This window comes from Acanthaster planci, linkage group LG10 (genome assembly GCF_054643075.1).
Source record: "Acanthaster planci isolate LZ-2023a linkage group LG10, COTS_SCS, whole genome shotgun sequence".
NCBI classification, from domain to species: Eukaryota; Metazoa; Echinodermata; class Asteroidea; order Valvatida; family Acanthasteridae; genus Acanthaster; species Acanthaster planci.
This window is the reverse complement of record NC_141786.1, coordinates 2,525,298-2,542,034: the sequence shown is the minus strand read 5'-3', so window position 1 is coordinate 2,542,034 and position 16,737 is coordinate 2,525,298. Positions and strand designations below refer to the sequence as shown.

The 16,737-nt window shown below is 40.5% G+C and overlaps 2 protein-coding genes across 5 annotated transcripts; one reads left to right on the top strand and one right to left on the bottom strand.

The window, feature by feature from the left end:
* Window positions 1–5: 5 nt before the first annotated feature.
* LOC110990903 (uncharacterized) lies at window positions 6–11,909 on the bottom strand. Of its 3 annotated transcripts, XM_087142848.1 has the most exons (12): window positions 11,695–11,909; window positions 10,792–11,115; window positions 9,098–9,394; window positions 8,695–9,006; window positions 7,692–8,009; window positions 7,235–7,261; window positions 6,499–6,609; window positions 5,940–5,964; window positions 3,741–3,826; window positions 3,186–3,296; window positions 2,607–2,671; window positions 6–2,226 (listed from the first exon to the last, which is right to left on the bottom strand). In XM_087142848.1, exons 1-12 carry the CDS (start codon window positions 11,756–11,758, stop codon window positions 1,957–1,959), a joined length of 2,010 nt encoding a protein of 669 aa, XP_086998974.1. In that variant the 5' UTR covers window positions 11,759–11,909; the 3' UTR covers window positions 6–1,956. The 3 variants fall into 3 exon arrangements, with proteins under 3 accessions (XP_086998974.1, XP_086998976.1, XP_086998975.1); XM_087142850.1 differs by lacking the exon at window positions 3,186–3,296; XM_087142849.1 differs by lacking the exon at window positions 7,235–7,261.
* Window positions 11,910–14,199: 2,290 nt separating this feature from the next.
* Window positions 14,200–15,756, top strand: LOC147797579 (uncharacterized). Of its 2 annotated transcripts, none has more exons than XM_087142207.1 (2): window positions 14,200–14,676; window positions 15,181–15,756. In XM_087142207.1, exon 2 carries the CDS (start codon window positions 15,264–15,266, stop codon window positions 15,747–15,749), a length of 486 nt encoding a protein of 161 aa, XP_086998333.1. In that variant the 5' UTR covers window positions 14,200–14,676; window positions 15,181–15,263; the 3' UTR covers window positions 15,750–15,756. The 2 variants fall into 2 exon arrangements, with proteins under 2 accessions (XP_086998333.1, XP_086998332.1); XM_087142206.1 differs by having other exon boundaries at window positions 14,200–14,686.
* The last annotated feature ends 981 nt before the right edge of the window (window positions 15,757–16,737 follow it).

Here is a 16,737-nt window from a genome sequence, read left to right as displayed (position 1 = left end):
CGTCACACTCCAGTACCTCCAACCAGCATATAAGCCCCACTCCCTGTCGGCATCTCTTCAGTCTCCTGACGACGGACAGAGCACACTGTCCGAAACGTTGAGCCTCTCCGGTTCTTATCAGAACCACACGGACTCAAAAAGATATGTTACATGGTGCTTACCGCAAGCTTTCCAACTTAATCGTCTGTCACCATGAATAGCTTGAAATTCCATCTGGAAACAGATAATCGTTTTCTAGCTAGGGGGATACACTCATTATTTAACATAAATTAGATATTCATTTTCATAAAGTTAGCTGCCAAGTTACACCTCGAAAAAGCACGAACATATATTTATTTATCTACTATCGGAAATCCAGGGCCTGTTCTATGGAACCACCCCAAATTAAGGCCAAGTTCAAAATGTAGTTCAAAAACTAGCTTCAGACATTGCTGTTGCCATATCATTCTGATAATTAAATAAGTTATTGTAAGTTTCATGTCATTTGGCATACTGCTGATAATGTATTAGTAATATTATAATCTGGCCAATTCCTTTTGTAAATTTATTATTTCTTTCCAATAATCATATTCCACCATTGCTTGTTATTCTGTTTCATTTCTTCTTTTCGTATTCCTTCTTATCTAAGTATTTTACTCCACAACTTGTAGTTATTATCGTAGAAATTTATTTAATTAACATGAAACAGGATTACCGATGTAAACCTGGAAAATTCGTAGTGTTTCTGCTCTTGTAATACGAAATAGTCCATTATTTCAATAGATAAAACAGCTTCCAGATCTTATGCAATCTTTTGCCAACTACTTAAAACTAATTTCACTCTTAAAAATTATTTGTAATTGGAGCATATTTATCGTTACGCACAGTTTCTTCTACTGCGTTTACCTGGTAGGTATGCAGTTAATTGTCCTATCAAAAACACACGCATCACCATTTCAGAAACAGCATTACCAAAGTGGAGAATATTAGTTAAACATGCATTTCAAGAGAACTTCAATTGACAATAAGATTATCTGCAATGAGAGTGAGTAACAGTATCAACAGTACATTATCAACAATGTACATCGACATCGACAATGCCCAGCAACGTTCCCAGTGTACAACATCACTAATTGACAATAAGATTATGAGAGTGAGTAACAGTATCAACAGTACATTATCAACAACGTACATCGACATCGACAATGCCCAGCAACGTTCCCAGTGTACAACATCACTAATTGACAATAAGATTATGAGAGTGAGTAACGGTATCAACAGTAAATTATCAACCATGCGCATCGTGTTTAATTAACGCATTACATGTGGACTACACCATGAGCGATTGCATTTTCGAGCCGATGCACACTGAGCCTACCTAAGTGTCATGTTTTAATTCAAATAGTCGCTCAGCAGCTTTGGCTTTCTATTTACACAAAAAGATGGGTAATTATTATTTATTTTGTTCATATTAATTTCACTACATAATTATTGTTTGTTTTTGTCAAATTCATACTCTTTGATACGTGCTACTCTTCTTGAGTCTGTAATTAAACAATTAATAATTAACACTAATAGCACTATTTCTAGTTCTGCAAGGGTGTCTATCTTCAACAATTAACCACTCAATCATAATTTCTCTTTTAGGTAGTGTTAGAGGGTTACGTTTACATTGCATTCATGATAAGTAGAAAATCACTCGTATTTTTTGTTAGAAATTAAAATTTCAATAGAATGAAACGTTCTGCAAAGTTTTATAAATGGAACCAGCTAACATTTTTACAATCGGAAGATGTTATTTGTAAAGAAGGTTCTTATTCCTTTTTATTTGTAAAAACAGGGCATTTTTGTGTGCTTTATCAAGGATGTCTTATATGTGCATTGAGAAACCTTGCGCCATAACAATAGGAGTACGTGCATTTTTTACGATACACACACGTTACGTTACACTCAAGTTAGACGTCAACATAGTCGGAGTTAGAGATGTGGTGGGGGAAGCAGAATGGGGTTACCACGTGGTGGCAGGGGCGGAGTCTTCTCTTCCTCACCCTCTTCCCCCTGGCCTTCCTCTACCGGGCTTGAGGAGTCTTCGCCCGAAAGAGGTGGACTGTCAACTGAAGACGCCAACAAGCTCCGGTCTATGGTTGCGTATTGGCTGGTCGGCGCATTGTCGACAGGTCGGGCTTCACTTCGATGTCTCTCGGGCCGATAGAGACGTGAGTGAGCAAGGAACCCCTTAGAGATTCCCTGAATTGAAGTAACGTAGAAATGAGCGGGTGTGATTGCATGGAGCTTACACATCAAAGCATCCCAGTAAAATAATTCAAATAATAATAAATAATAATAAATGCACTCCCCAGAGCGCACATGCGAAAATGTGCAGACCTGAAAGAAAAGGAATTGGATGTGCAACATTAAGTTGCAGCATATGTTTTGCCCAAGATGTTTGTTATATTTTGAGCGAACAAGGAGGTGCGATTTCCTCCTTTTGTCAACGGTTTCCCTTCAATTTCCATTTTTGTTTGGCCAAATAACGGTAGACTACACTCAACAAGCCCTCTGTTGAACTCTGGTGCTTACAGAAATGATTTATGATTGCTTTTAGTCAGTAAATCACGGGAATGTACCTTTGAACTCTTGGCGATAGGTAGTCGGCTGCTGGTGGAGGGGATATCGGTCAGGTCTTGGGGTCCTGAATCAATGAACATATATTTTTGGCACGTTAAATCTCAAACCTTCGTGTGTTGACAAGCACTTTTTATGTAAGTTGATGTAATGCAAAAAGTTATCAAGGAAAACGCTTTAACGGATTCTCCGTGTTAAGAAACAATCGATGCAAAGAAGTAATGTAGTGAGATGGTGTGTGAATAATAATTAAACAATTTAGAACATTGATATGTCTTAGATTGTCGCAGATTAAAGCTTTAGAATATGCGCACATAGTGTTAGTCATAAACAGTTCATACAACACTTGAAAAATAATGCTTCATCGCTGACCCCAACTTTAACTTCCGAAGCTATTCGATTAACACCTGGACTGAACTGGCGTACACCTTTCAAGACATGAAGACTTGAAAAGATTGAAGTAAGAGATTTCTGTTTTCTGAAAGATAAACCCAAGAGATCATAAATAAACACAGATACTTTTGACAATAAACATGCATTGAATGTCTGAATACATATATCTTAGACCCATAACAACGTACCAGAATTGATGATTTGGACATTATTATGACTGATAGAGTTTGGTGTTTGTAGAGGAAGAAAGCTTCTCGAAGGTGGGAGAGGGTCATTGGCTTCGTAGATGTTGCCTGAATCTGATCAGAAAACAAATCAACATTTTCTAGGGTATGAAGTAGCTGAAGGAACTGATGTAGCTGAAGGATGTTTATAAAACGACTATGGTGTCTCTCTCCCGCTTTTCAAATTGCCATGACAGGGCAAGTCAACCCCTACCTTTCGTCATCTCCCATACGCCCAATTTACAGCACATATTTACGCCACTGCATGATTATAACACTGCATGATATTAAAACAAGTAAGGCTTAGAAACGATTCTTTCATTAAACTTTTTTTTTAAACCTTAAATAAACCAGAAGTGGACTGCTGTATTTAAAGCACCTAACCGAAATCGTTCTTAAAACCCATGACGCTTTTTGCAGTTTATCGTTTTGAGGTTCCAAGGTTAAATCTGTTTCTGAGTTAAGTAAGTTCACTCGATTTTCCAACTTTGTCGTTCGCTTGAAGGAACCTTAACTTACCTGCAGATCCAGAAGCAGTGTTCGGGACAGGACCCACAGACGCTGTGGGACTCTCGGTGCCTGTTCGTCTGAAGTTCACAACTGGCCTGAAATGCAATTTTAAAAGAAATGTCTGGTGTTTATTTGTTTGGACTGTGGAAAACGGATAGTGCTTTAAAACAGACTTTCCTTCCTTTACTAAAAAGTTGCACTCTCTAAAAAGAGAGGAGCGAGAAAGCGCGCTTAGGAGAGCCACTTAGAGGGCACTTCTGTTAGGAGTAGTCTTCCACTCGTCCCGTGGCAGTGAGGTTGGACATGATGCCCAAATTCACTTAGCCACTTAGAGGGCACTTCTGTTTGGAGTAGTCTTCCACTCGTCCCGTGGCAGTGAGGTTGGACATGATGCCCAGATTCACTTAGCCACTTAGAGGGCACTTCTGCTTGGAGTAGTCTTCCACTCGTCCCGTGGCAGTGAGGTTGGACATGATGCCCAAATTCCGAGCGCAAATGTTAACAAAGAGTGACGTCATATACTCTAGGTCTATTCCCATATATACCTTTTTCCTTTGACGTCACTGTCGTGCTGGACCTACGATGTGTTGTGATTGTAATGAGTGCACAGCGCTGTGACGGCAATCTACCCATTCATGATAACGTAGTCAAGCATACAGTGTTCGCTCGTGGTCCTGCACGTGGCTGAAACTGCGCGAAGGAGTATATGCGATCACCGTGGCCAAGGCGGTCCACAAGTGGTGGTATTGTTACATTAGCGCAAAACAGTCTCGTGGGTGAAAAAAGGTCTACACCAGTTTTCAGTGACTAAAATTAATTTATCAATATCCTTTAAATGTAAGGCATTTCAGAGTAATACAAAACCGCGGATTCCTTGTTTTGACATTAAGAGAAAGAGCGACAAAGACAGCTTCTACTGCCACGTGTACAGTGCCGAATAGTTTAATGTAACGAGTCAACGTATAGGATTACATAAGATCCTGAAGAGCTTGAGTGCGATGGGTGGGAAATGATCACGACTGGGATCATGGATATCCAGTATAGTGGATATGACTTTAAAAGGCAACCGGTGGTGAGGCTTCTGCCTCGGAAGCTGAGGTTTTGAGAGGGGAGGTTTTAGGAAAGTTGAGTCACCCCTCAATTGAATAAATTAGGTGCTAGCTGAGATATACACTCATGACCTTATTTATGAGAATGCGCTTACACACCAGACACCTTGAAATATACCGGTGAGGAAAAAAGTAAAAAGATACAATTGTTTTTGTTCTACTTGTTGCATTGATTGCTGAGTTTTGTGTTTGTCCATTCTCAATTCCCCTGGGGTACAGCTAGGTCTGAAACTTTATTGTACCCTAGTGTATTTGTTAGAATCACTTATTGTAAACCACATAATACAACACCTCAGGAAACCCCTGTAGGCGAATTGGGGGGTATGACTGAGTAGTTTGGTCTATTAAGCAGTGACTACTTGTTTGAATTTTAGCCTAGGCATGGTACTGTTACTGGAAATGCTATAATGCGGCTCATTGTGCAGGATTGCTGACGTAACATTACAACAGATAAATCGAACAGAGATATTGGCAAATGGAAAGTGCCACCAACATAAGGCTGGACAGCTCGGTTGGTAGAGCACCGATACGGTATTCCAGAGGTCACAGGTTCAAATCCCGCTCCAGTCAATTTCTTTGTCATTTTTATAAACAGATAAATCGATTAAGAGATTTCTGAACTTTAAAAACTATGCTGATACGTTTAAGACTTGTACACCAAAACCAGTTGAAGGTGCCTTCATAAGATATAAGGTACGTCTGTTGTTCGAAATGAATTGGAACAAGATCACCTCTTTCAATGATCATCTGAGTGAAATGTGTGCAAAGAGAAATAATCATCATACACGGAGAGGATTATTCATGCATTGTGTTACACAATATTTAATGTTTCACATAAATTTTGAGCAATGTAAATAATATTTTGTTTTGTGAAACGATACAAAATTCCATCCGTTAATCAGAAAAATTTTTGAAGCACTGTATAATTATGAAAATGTTTACATTTTCTTTATTTGTGTATCGACTATATGACCAGAATTACTTGCGAAATGAAATGAATTCATAACCCTGTGCCAATTAGGTAAATAAATACTGCTCAAATAAATCAAACGTGAATGACATTCATATATCAATGATAACATTTCCTGGATGTACTTACTGGTTTGCATCCCTGGGAGTATTACCTGCGAAATCATAAAACGAAAGCGTTACTTTACAGTGTATCTTGATAAAATGTCCATGTATCAAATTGTCAAATTGACTAAACTATCAAAGTGAAACGATTTCATTATATTTAATCAACGTGTAACACAAGGAACTCTTGTTTATGTTTTACTTTGTAAAATACAATTACCACAGAACAATAGTTAATGGGCTTACTAAGTAATTATTTAAGTACTTGTTCTTGAAGTTTTATTTTTCCAGTCAATTTTGCCTGAAAATTTATATTCAGTTATTTTCTTGGATAGCATTCAGCACTTCTTACCCTGTGACTAAATTTGAAAGGAAAATCAACGCACAAATAAAAAAGCTGCATGAGCCTCTACACTACATGACATTTATAATAAGACTTGATCTAACATTTTATGTAAACGTACACAATTTTTATCCGTTGGGGTTAAGCAAACGCAGGGGTAGGGTCAGCAGCAGTGGCATTATGGCATATGTTGCTGTAAGCTGTAAGAACAGAGACCAAGGCTTGAAGTCAGCAGACTTACGTTTTCTGCATTTCCTGAGGGCGATCACTGTTACGGTGAGTAACACCAGAGAAGCAGCCATGACAGCGACAGCAATGAAAACCACAGTGAACTGGGTCTGCTCCAAGGTGCCTTGGGTCGGTTGTAAAGGACAAGATATGAAACCAACTTATTGATCAGGGGTCACATAAAACCCAATTTGGAGTTTGGGTTCATCAAGGACAGTAGGCATTCAACAAAAGAGAAACAAAGCAGAAATCTCAAAATGACAAGAACACTGGCATGTTTAGATGTGTATAGGAACCAGAAGAACACTGGAACATCCAAGCGACTTGGTTTGGCCTTTATGTTACGTTTCTAGAAGATGTTAATCGTAATGAAAATTTTTAACGCAATGAAAGCATCATCAGAAACAGCACCGGATGCAAGTTTAACATTATGTAGGGTGCAAGAACTAAAATGTTTGTCTTCCTGGTGTGAAACCATTTGCACAGTTAAGACCCACTTTCATTTTCATTAGCCTTTACGTAAGGAATCAAAAATTATTACGGTGTAAATGTCCCTCCTCAAGCTTAGAGGGGAAATTTTATTTCATTTTAATGTTTTGCCTGATAAATCAAAATTCCTTTGGTAAAATTGAACCTGAAAAAACTGCTTTATTTTGAATGCCCTGCATCCATAACTGACCCGTAACCCACTTTATTCACCCTTTAGGGTGTTACAGTGCACTGCATAAAAACGATCGGCATACACTCACCTGGTGTTTTCTCTGTTGGCGTGAAAACTGATCGTGACGACGATCAGTTTTATAGCATAAAATAAAGACGAACACAGACGTTTTAGATATTTTGATAATCATATTATTTGCAGGTGGTACCCAAGAGTGCTCATATCATTACAAAAGTTACTATTATGTGAGAGCATTGATAAAAAAAGTCACTGACATGTTATATGATATTTACTCTGTCGAAGAAGAATGTACACTATTGAAGGGCAGTGGGTGAGATCTTTGGTATGAATAGCTTTAGGGACATCCGAGCTAGATTTTATCAAGGTACTCCAGCCCCATAATACGTAAACAACTGAGAAATCCCAGGTGGGTCTTTAATGCTACAATATTCCGATTATGTTATTCCATATTACAGAAAATTTGGGAGGCTGAAGAGGAAGTATTCCTCCACTTAGAACTAAGAGTAAAACACGAGGGAACATACCTGGAGGCCCGTATTGTAGAAAAATAGTAGTAGAAACCCTCCTCGCTTCCAATACAGCTGTGCATGTAAGGATCCTACGCTGCCTTGTCCGCGACCACTGTACGGTAATCGTGCTACTTGTGTCGAACAATCCTTCTCCGACAATATTGGCCTTCCCACTGGTATTCTGTCCATCGAGTAACCAAGTGATATCTGCTGCTGGTTTGGTGTTTGCTGCAAGGCAGATGAAGGTGTGGTTGGTGTCCGATCGAACAAACACGTCTCCGATGAGAATGTCACCAGTCCTACCGTTGATGATTCGAACAAACTTTGGAAGTACTGAAAAGAAATGTTACTGACATCACAACACACACAGACAGTCAAAAGCAAGCGACGTATAAAAGAAATGTACATAGCATCTGGTTATATCAACTACCACTTCCTTGTACAGCGTACTTCACTAATTGCACTTGTTTCTATACCAACAGCACAGTTGGAGGAAAAAGGTTAACAAGCTTGTCTCAAACCGCATCAGTATAGACTAATATGACTGCAATGGTGCCGCACTCCCATGCACATTCATCAGCATAACACGCTCGTGGATTCTGCAAATCCTGACACCCCGTTGGCGGTAAGAGGCCTCTAACGCACGCGTATCACTTGTAGAATTACACTTTGGGTGCGTTCGATTAGCTTACACGTGTAAGCCAAACTTACACGAGAGCGTTTATTTAGCCATCACGTGATGTTCGTGCCTGCCCTGGTGTCAGCCACTACTGCCCCGGTTGGCGAGCGGGGTTCTGGAGGCTGCCCGAGTGTAATGGCGTCATGGAAGGACTGTTCGTGCATGGACATACATTATGGAACGTGGCGGGGACTTGACCTTTTTCCCAGAATGCCTTGGCGAGTACACTGCAGCGTTCGATTACCCTCATTTCGAGGCTTCACTTGGTGTAACTCTGGTGTATTCAGGGAAGCTAATCGAACGCACCCAAAGTTGTTTAATTAAACAAAATGAATTTACCGTTAACTGTCACAGATGTATTTGCCCATTCAGTCGACGCGGAATAACAAGCTTCACACCTGTAGCTTCCTTCGTCAGTTAATGCAAGATCGTTAATTGTTAAATTGCAACTACTGTTGTTATGATCAAAGTCATATTTCCCAATCTTTGTTGTCTTGTCGCTGACACACGCATCCTGTATAGGCTTGTTGTTCAAAAACCACTGGAAATAGATTGTTGGAAATCTTGACGGAATACTTGTGACGAAACACGGTAAAGTCAGTCTTTCCCCTCGTATTCCATTTAACACTGGGATGGTCTCGATTTCAATTGCTGAATAAGAACAGAAAGTCGAATCAGACAGGTACTAAATCAAACTTGAACGACAGCATAACGTGACTTTATTATCGAGGACTTTACCTACCCTGATAAACGATCAATCTCTTGTATGAAGTGGTCAGTATTCCACAATGAAAGGAAAGACAAGTATAGGTAGTCCCGTCCATCCACATCTCGACGTCGGGTATTCTTAAGGCTCCAGTGTACTGGTCAACCATGTCAGAACAATTCCCCATTGAAGCAAAACATGACGCGACAAGTGAAGTGTTTGCTTGCCATTTAATGGTCGGATCAGTACTGGTAAGACAATTTGAATTGGCTCTACCAGCGCGAGCTGCTGCACACTCTAGAAAAGCGTCTTCTCCTTCTACAGCGATTGACTCTGAAATGAAACACCAAACTGATGAGAAAATAGCGTTAACGATATATAAAAACAATGCTACCAGGTACTTTGGTTAAAAGTGGCAATGTGGTTTTGAATGGGTGAGTTCGTCTTATTCTGATACATTTTAAGAAAACTTGCTCCCTTACCACCCTTAGATTTCACGGACCACGTCTTTGGAATATTATCGATAGTAGTATTAAATAGCAGTCGTCTCTGGCTTGGTTTAAATGCTCGTTCAAAAAAGTACCTTTTCTCCAGTTATCTAGCATAGTTTCTTCCATATTCAATCATACCATTTTGTTATGAGCCACCGACATGTGTATGTTGCCTCACATAATTTAGTTTTTTCCATCCCAGTTAAGATTGAAGTCTCTGTCTCTTAACTGTATTGTCCGTTGTTTTGTCCCAGTCCGATTGTCCCGTTTTGTCCTGTTTAGTTCAAAGCATGTCTATAAAAGACCTAGTCTTCCTGATAATGCACTCATTATTGCCAGGCAGCTTCCTCTTTTAGTCTGCTTTTTTCGCATCTTTACTCCTTGAATTTATTTTATTTTCATAATGTTCTGCATGTATTTTCGTCATATTCCATACAAGGCATTTTGGAAATAAATGTTCTTGAATTGACTTTCCTTTTTTGATAAAGGGGGATGTAAACTGGTATTTAACTCTTGCACAGAGCGCCCTCAGTCAGCTACTTAAGGCCGTTTTCGTAATTTCTTAATAATTTTTTTTACAGCCAAATGCGCCGACCCTACGTCTAATCCTACCTCTCCCAAACTCAATAACCTAGTTTACTGGCCTTGGATGTAGGGACTTCCCCTTGGCTGGTAGCAGTTTCACCAGAGCCAGCCTCTTGCTAAGTCCCTTGGGAATACATACTAACTCTCTGCCACGTAGCCCTTATGGGATTATTTACACAAAGGCTGCCTTAGCAAGCCAGAGCCTGCCATATATCAATTGTCGGTCTCCCTGATGTGTCTCTGAGCTGTCTAGACAGCTGTCTGGGTTGTTTCATGTTGGGGGGTGTCACATTTTTGTTGACTCTGTGGGCCCCCTACTTTACTGGATAAAAGGTACTGTGACCTTATTCTGACCACTTCTTCTCAGTTTATTTTTACTGGTACGCATTGGCAGACACCCAGGGACACCCTCAAATCAATTTAAATGTTATTAAAGGGTTTTGGGGGCTGGGGGCATGATTTTAGGTCGATAAAACTCATTGACGGACTTCGGTCCATGATCAGTTAAAAATTAAAACAATCATTTTTCATATACCTGATGCATTATCATTTCCTGTTTTTACCAGTAAAAATAAAAAATACACATCTCCTGTGATGATGTGAATCTAATACACGGTTAGCATTAGTAACATTTGAATGGAAGAAATGACTTACTCGTGTTGAACACAATCAGTATTCTTGTAGTTAGCCTGGAACCTGACTTGCTGTACTCCCGACAACTTAAGCGCAACCCATCCATTGAAATATTGATGTTTGATATCCGTAAGGTAAGGGTCTCATTATCGAAATCATAGCCATTCTCGACCCATGAACGATCACAAGAAGCAATGAGTGAATCGTTTGCAAGCCATTTATAGGATAAATCACTATTTCCAAAGCACGATGAAACGTGTGATCCTGAGCCGTCACTGTTTTGGCATGGTAAAATCACCTCATCTCCTTCCGCTACTGCAGTGACCAATGAAGTCTCTACGAATCCTGAAACATTGCAGAAACAAAACAAAATGCTGAAAACGACGAAATGCAGATCCAAATGTCAAAAGAAAACTATTTTCAAAACAGCAAGGCTGTTGGCAAAAAACCTTGATATAAAACTGCGTGTACCGAATACGAGTCAATTTGTCTTTCAAATCAATCCGAAGGTAACCAATCGTTAAGGTACCAGGAAAATTTGGGACGCATAACAATCTCTAAAGGTTCATTGCAGCCTACATGTTTATTTGATTTTTACAGAGGTATTTGATATGCATAGCATATTTGATATGCATAACATGATTAATCACAGGTAGTATTGTGTACATACAGTATCTTGAAATTACAATGTTTTTACTCCGGAGGACTCCTAGTCTGATATCAATTCATATACCTTGATAAATCATCATGCCACAAAGCGCCGTGAAACGGTTTCTCTTGAAATTTTACACTAAGCTTCAAATAAACTAGACGTGTCCAATCTGCGAGACACGGCACTGAGCATGACAATTAAAACTTACTTAGATGGAACGTACGGATAAACACACTCTTTGATATGGTACTAAATTCTGATGTATGACTTACCGTGAACGGATGGACAAATGACAAACGAGCCAGCAATGAAGCTTAGCAAGGATAAGACGTTCATTATTATTTTTTCAAGAGTGTCAACAGTTGAAAGATGTCAAAACTTCAACGCAACAGCTTCCCACTAGCAGGAAATGAGTTTACCCATACGGCCGTACACAAATAAAATTTATACATAGATTTGTGGATAGCTCCCACCTGAAGTAATTACACTGAGTCAAAGTGAAAGATGAAACTGTTACAATTTATTTCTCAAATCACATGTTAGTTTTATAAACAAAACTCCGGGTAAGCTCAGAGATATCAAAATAAATTGAAAAATCAAGGAACAACATTGTTTTCAACTCTTAAAAATGCTATGGTATGGGATATAATAAGCAAAGTATTGCAGCACAAAGGCACATTGGATGCCTAACATTGATTTTTTTTAGTTAGAATAACTTGTATGCAGCAAACACAGGAAACGCAAGCTTGGACACTCCATCCGGGATGTGACCACTTCTTCAATTTTTCCGATGCCTCTTTGACGCTCTTCAGTGCTATGCAGCACACCTATTTATTTGTCATAATTTAATATCACTTCTAATTAAACAGAATCTCACAATATCTGTTGTTTCGTTGTTGAGGTAAGGGTTTATTATGGAATAAAAGTGATAGGTCAAATTTCCCTTAGAAGAGGCACCCGTAACACCGTATTCATAGCATACACGGTAAAATTATATGAGGCATCGTGAACTCGGGTCTGAAGGTCAACTGCTGCACAGAGATAAGGAAGACGATAGATCAATTCACAATACGAAACCCTTCCAGGGGCAGATCCAGAGCTTCTTCCTCATAGTAGGGGATAAGGACTTTGGGATTTCTTTTCTCTTAATGCTCCGTCCTTAATGCTTGTTAACCCTTGAAGAATGTCTTTTTAAAATTTTGTTTTATTTTTGTTTTATGTAGCTGAAGCTAAAATGTCGCTTTCTAATTTTTTCTATGAAGTCGAATTTTATATTCGTTGGGTATTAGAGCAGGGTAAGGAGTTTAACGCTCAACTCCTACTCCCTCTAGATCATGTGAACTCTTAGCCACAATTTAAGGAACAACTCTGGGATAGACCACAGTCACTGTATAGAACCGCATGAAAACGTTGAAATAACCCAGCTCTTGGCATAATTTTATTTCAGGTCTGTTCAACCGTTGGTGGTATTAATTCCTTTCTTTCAGCAGATAAAAGACTAGTGCATACGGTTTAACATGATTCAGAACTTATATGGTGAAAATCCAAATTGAGTCCGTCAAATTTGACATAAACATAGACATCACAGCAAAGTTTGTTGTGCGTCTCTCATTTTTTTCCCAATTTGGGTCTCGCTCTTTCATCAACTGCAGGCTCCTTTAAGGAATTATACCCCACCACAAATTAGCCCCTCAACCTATCGAGCCCCTCAACGACACAAGCACTACTCGGCCCTTAGGCACAGTCACGCTTGGATAGGTAAATTTAACTTAATCCATGCACAGGATTCTCGACCTTTACTTCAGGATCAGCCCTTCAGCGGGAAGACTAAACTTCGCATGCGTGCCCCATATTCCTCACGAGCTGGCCGTTGCTGGGACTGTGCCTGCGCGCGCACACTACGTGTGACTAAGCAGTGACTTCTGCTAACCAATTGCCTCACGCCGAAGGCGGAGCTGAAGTGCCATGCTCACTCAACACACAGCTATTCGCGCCTTACATTTTCCCCTCTTCCTGGGCAGAGGGCCATCTGTAACTTGGCAACACGCCTAGTGACTAGTTCCTTCCGTCATGTGACAGTACATTTTACAGACTGTGCCGATGTGAAACTAGTTTGAATTATTCAACGTTTAATATCAAATAGCTATTTGTTCAACATTTAATGTGGAACGTCAAACGAGGAATGAGTAACAAACTTCAGACCGCCAAGGCTTTCTGTAGTCTGTTCAAAGTATGTTGTTCGCTGCCCGTTGTAGAGCTCTAGTTATGACAATTACATGAAGCAATCGGCAATGCATTTTTCATCAGTAGGCCTACTTAATTTTTTAGCCAACACGTTGGGACTGACCTTCATATACTTAGTTAAATGAGTACATACACAATGGGAAATCCCCTTTCTGACGCGTTTATAAAAATCTCATCTTTTCAGAGCCCATCAACTCACAAAAATATATTTCCCTCGTGGTTCTCCCGCACGCTTTTCTACATTATTTTCTCAACTCTTCTGCCCTGCAAATCCAAAAAGGAACTTTATTCTTGAATGTATGAACTGTAGAATTGGGAAATGTATGTATCTTTTACAACCAACCAACCAGCCAACCAGCCAGCCATCCAGCTAAATGCAAAGAGAAGCTTCCACGTTACTTATTACCTAGGTAAAAATAACTTATTCTCTGCTAAATTTAACTTGAAACCTTTTGCTTTTTTTGGCTGCCTGTCAGCTGAAACCGCTCACATTCATTTCGAAATGTTTTCAACTTATTGGTTTTATCCCGGGAGTGTAAGTTGCAAATTTGAAAGAGGGAACTGCATTTAGATTGCAGTATTTGAACTATAATCGTTTACGGCCTCCACTGTCAGCATGACTCATCACAGAAGTCCGCTGAATAATCTTTCTGTTTTAATTTTAATCAGCGCAAACACTCAGAGTACAATGTCACTTTCAAAACAATAACCTACGCAAAATAATTTAATATTTCTTTTGGCTGGGGATGGTGATGGGGCTTTGTGGGGTGTATGGTCTCAACAACCCCAACTGTAGCATTATATCAAACGTTGCATTCGGTAGAGGAGAACAGTCTTAGACTTGTAATCGTTCATACCTAAGTTGTCTCCGTTTCCACAGGACAATTGTCAGAGTGAGAAACAGCAGAGATGTAACTACGACAGAGACTGCAATAAGATCACAGTTGACTTCTTCCGTCCTGCAGATTCTTAGATTGATAGGGAAATGTATATGGATTTGGAATACAACAGTAAGAAAGGGTTAATGTTCTCCTTAATTTTGTGTCTATTTGAATTCATGCAATTTGTAGTCAAACAGCATATTTTAAATTTCCGCAGTGGCGCGGAGAATGGTCGTCGTTTTTTCAAGTTAATGTTTGAATCACATAATAAGCACATACACTGTAGTATGAGTATTTTATTTGGACAAAGACCGAGCAGCAGATCTGAAATCAATTATTTAATGGAAAATGACCGAGTAATCAAATGTTCACAGTATTCCTTTTTGGCTACCAAAATGCACAATTTTTTTCATTGATAGTGTACAAACTTTGCAACCAGCAAGTAACATTGAAAACTCTTTCAAACAAAATTCAGTTCGATGAACTGCATTCATGTAATAAGATGTAGAAAAATTCCCTTACTGTATTAAACACAAGGAAAATGGAAATATAAATATGGCAGAAAAGATGACCAATGCTGCAACAGGACTCTCCTCGTTTTTTCTACTGTATGGACGATCCCCCGCCTACCAGTTGACGCTACCTTTGGGATGATCCAACAATTAGAACCGGGTGCGGAAGATCACAACCAGTTCGTGAGGTAATGGAAGGCACAAATGGAAGAAGCTAACTCCATCGCAGAGAAACATCCAGCTAATTCTACTGGAAGAGGAAGACGATATCATGACGAGAAAGCCAGCAGTTCTGTTCTTCACTCTGGAGACCGAGTGCTTGTGCGTAACTTTGGACGGCATGCAGAACTGGGTAAACTCCTTTCGTACTGGGAGGATCAAGTGTACGTGGTTGTCTGGAGGAAGGGAGAAGACTCGCCCGTCTACAAAGTGAAAGCTGTGAGCGGCAAGCGTCAAAGCATCGAGTCCTACACCGAAATCTTCTCCTTCCATGTGCTAGCATGCGGGCTAATGTGGACCCAGAGCCAAGTCGTTCCCCGACCCAGAGGCGCGCCTAGATCGACCCACAGTCCACCTGTCACAACAGTGCAGCCTCGAGTGAGTGATGACAGCTCCGACGATGAAGAGCCTCATGTGATCTGCCTCCAGGTGACCAGGTCAGGAAGACTGTGTAAATCCCGGTGCCACTAGATGTATCGCCAGCAGATGATGTATCGCCAGCAGATGACCCGATCTGTTATCCACCCTCCGTACTGAAGCACAGGATAGCATTAAAGAAACAACCGATGGGTCCAGCTCTTAGACAGCAGTTCTCGATGAACCAGTCACTCCTGAGGTACCCAACCAAACTGCACAACAACCCCAGCCACAGCCTGAGCTAATAGCCCCCCCGGGAGGTCGACCGGGCAGAAAATGTTATCCCCAAATGCGATTCCAGTATGCCAGACATGGGGACCCTCGCATCAACCCATGAACCCTCGCATCGCAGCTATCCAAAGTGGTACTGCACCTCCCTGGGAAATACCAGTGAGTGGAATGCCGTATGCCGTGACCCCGCCAAGTTCAAGTCCTCCCGCACCAAGTTACATGCACGCCCCACCAATGATGTCACTCAGCTGGAGGTGGACCCACTGGCCACAGCAATCAAGTATGGTTCCTCGAGGGTAAACATTTGACGAGTCATCAGCCAGTAACATCGTCTGAGAGAATCACTGCGCTGTGTACCTCGGAAGACTTCGTCGTCAAGTAGCATCGATGCAGGGGTTACCCTTCCCCAGCCAACGAGCCTAGACGAGATTCACAGCCGTTAGATGAAGACTTTACTGTGCTTGCCATCCAGTTCCAGCCCATTTCGCCAACAATCTTGGACATCGGGATCAGAAGATGACGGAATTAGTTACTCCATGGGCCCTGAATCTCAACAAGCTGCTCTGTCGCGGAGAAACGACTTGGTAACTGATGAGCGACAGGCTCCTGAAATGGACCTTGCATGAACTGTTTCTCTGATGAATAGGACTCGATTTAGTAATTATAAGTGAATGTTGAGAGCATTATTTCTTTTCACAAGGGCGAGTGTGGAGGTCATGGAAAATAGTTACCCCTTTTTCATTGTTACCCTCCCCCTTCTCTTATAGTATTCTGGTCCAGACTGTTTTGCCCTGAGGGGTAATAGATCAAC

Bases quoted from the DNA above. Each gene is read 5' to 3' on its own strand.
- LOC110990903 (XM_087142848.1), bottom strand. From the start codon at position 11,758: ATGAACGTCTTATCCTTGCTAAGCTTCATTGCTGGCTCGTTTGTCATT. The intron at 8,010-8,694 runs GTAAATTCATTT...ATTTCTTTTCAG, and splicing joins TACATCTGTGACAGTTAACG to TACTTCCAAAGTTTGTTCGA. The intron at 3,297-3,740 runs GTAAGTTAAGGT...TTTTCTGATCAG, and splicing joins CACTGCTTCTGGATCTGCAG to ATTCAGGCAACATCTACGAA.
- LOC147797579 (XM_087142207.1), top strand. From the start codon at position 15,264: ATGGAAGAAGCTAACTCCATCGCAGAGAAACATCCAGCTAATTCTACT.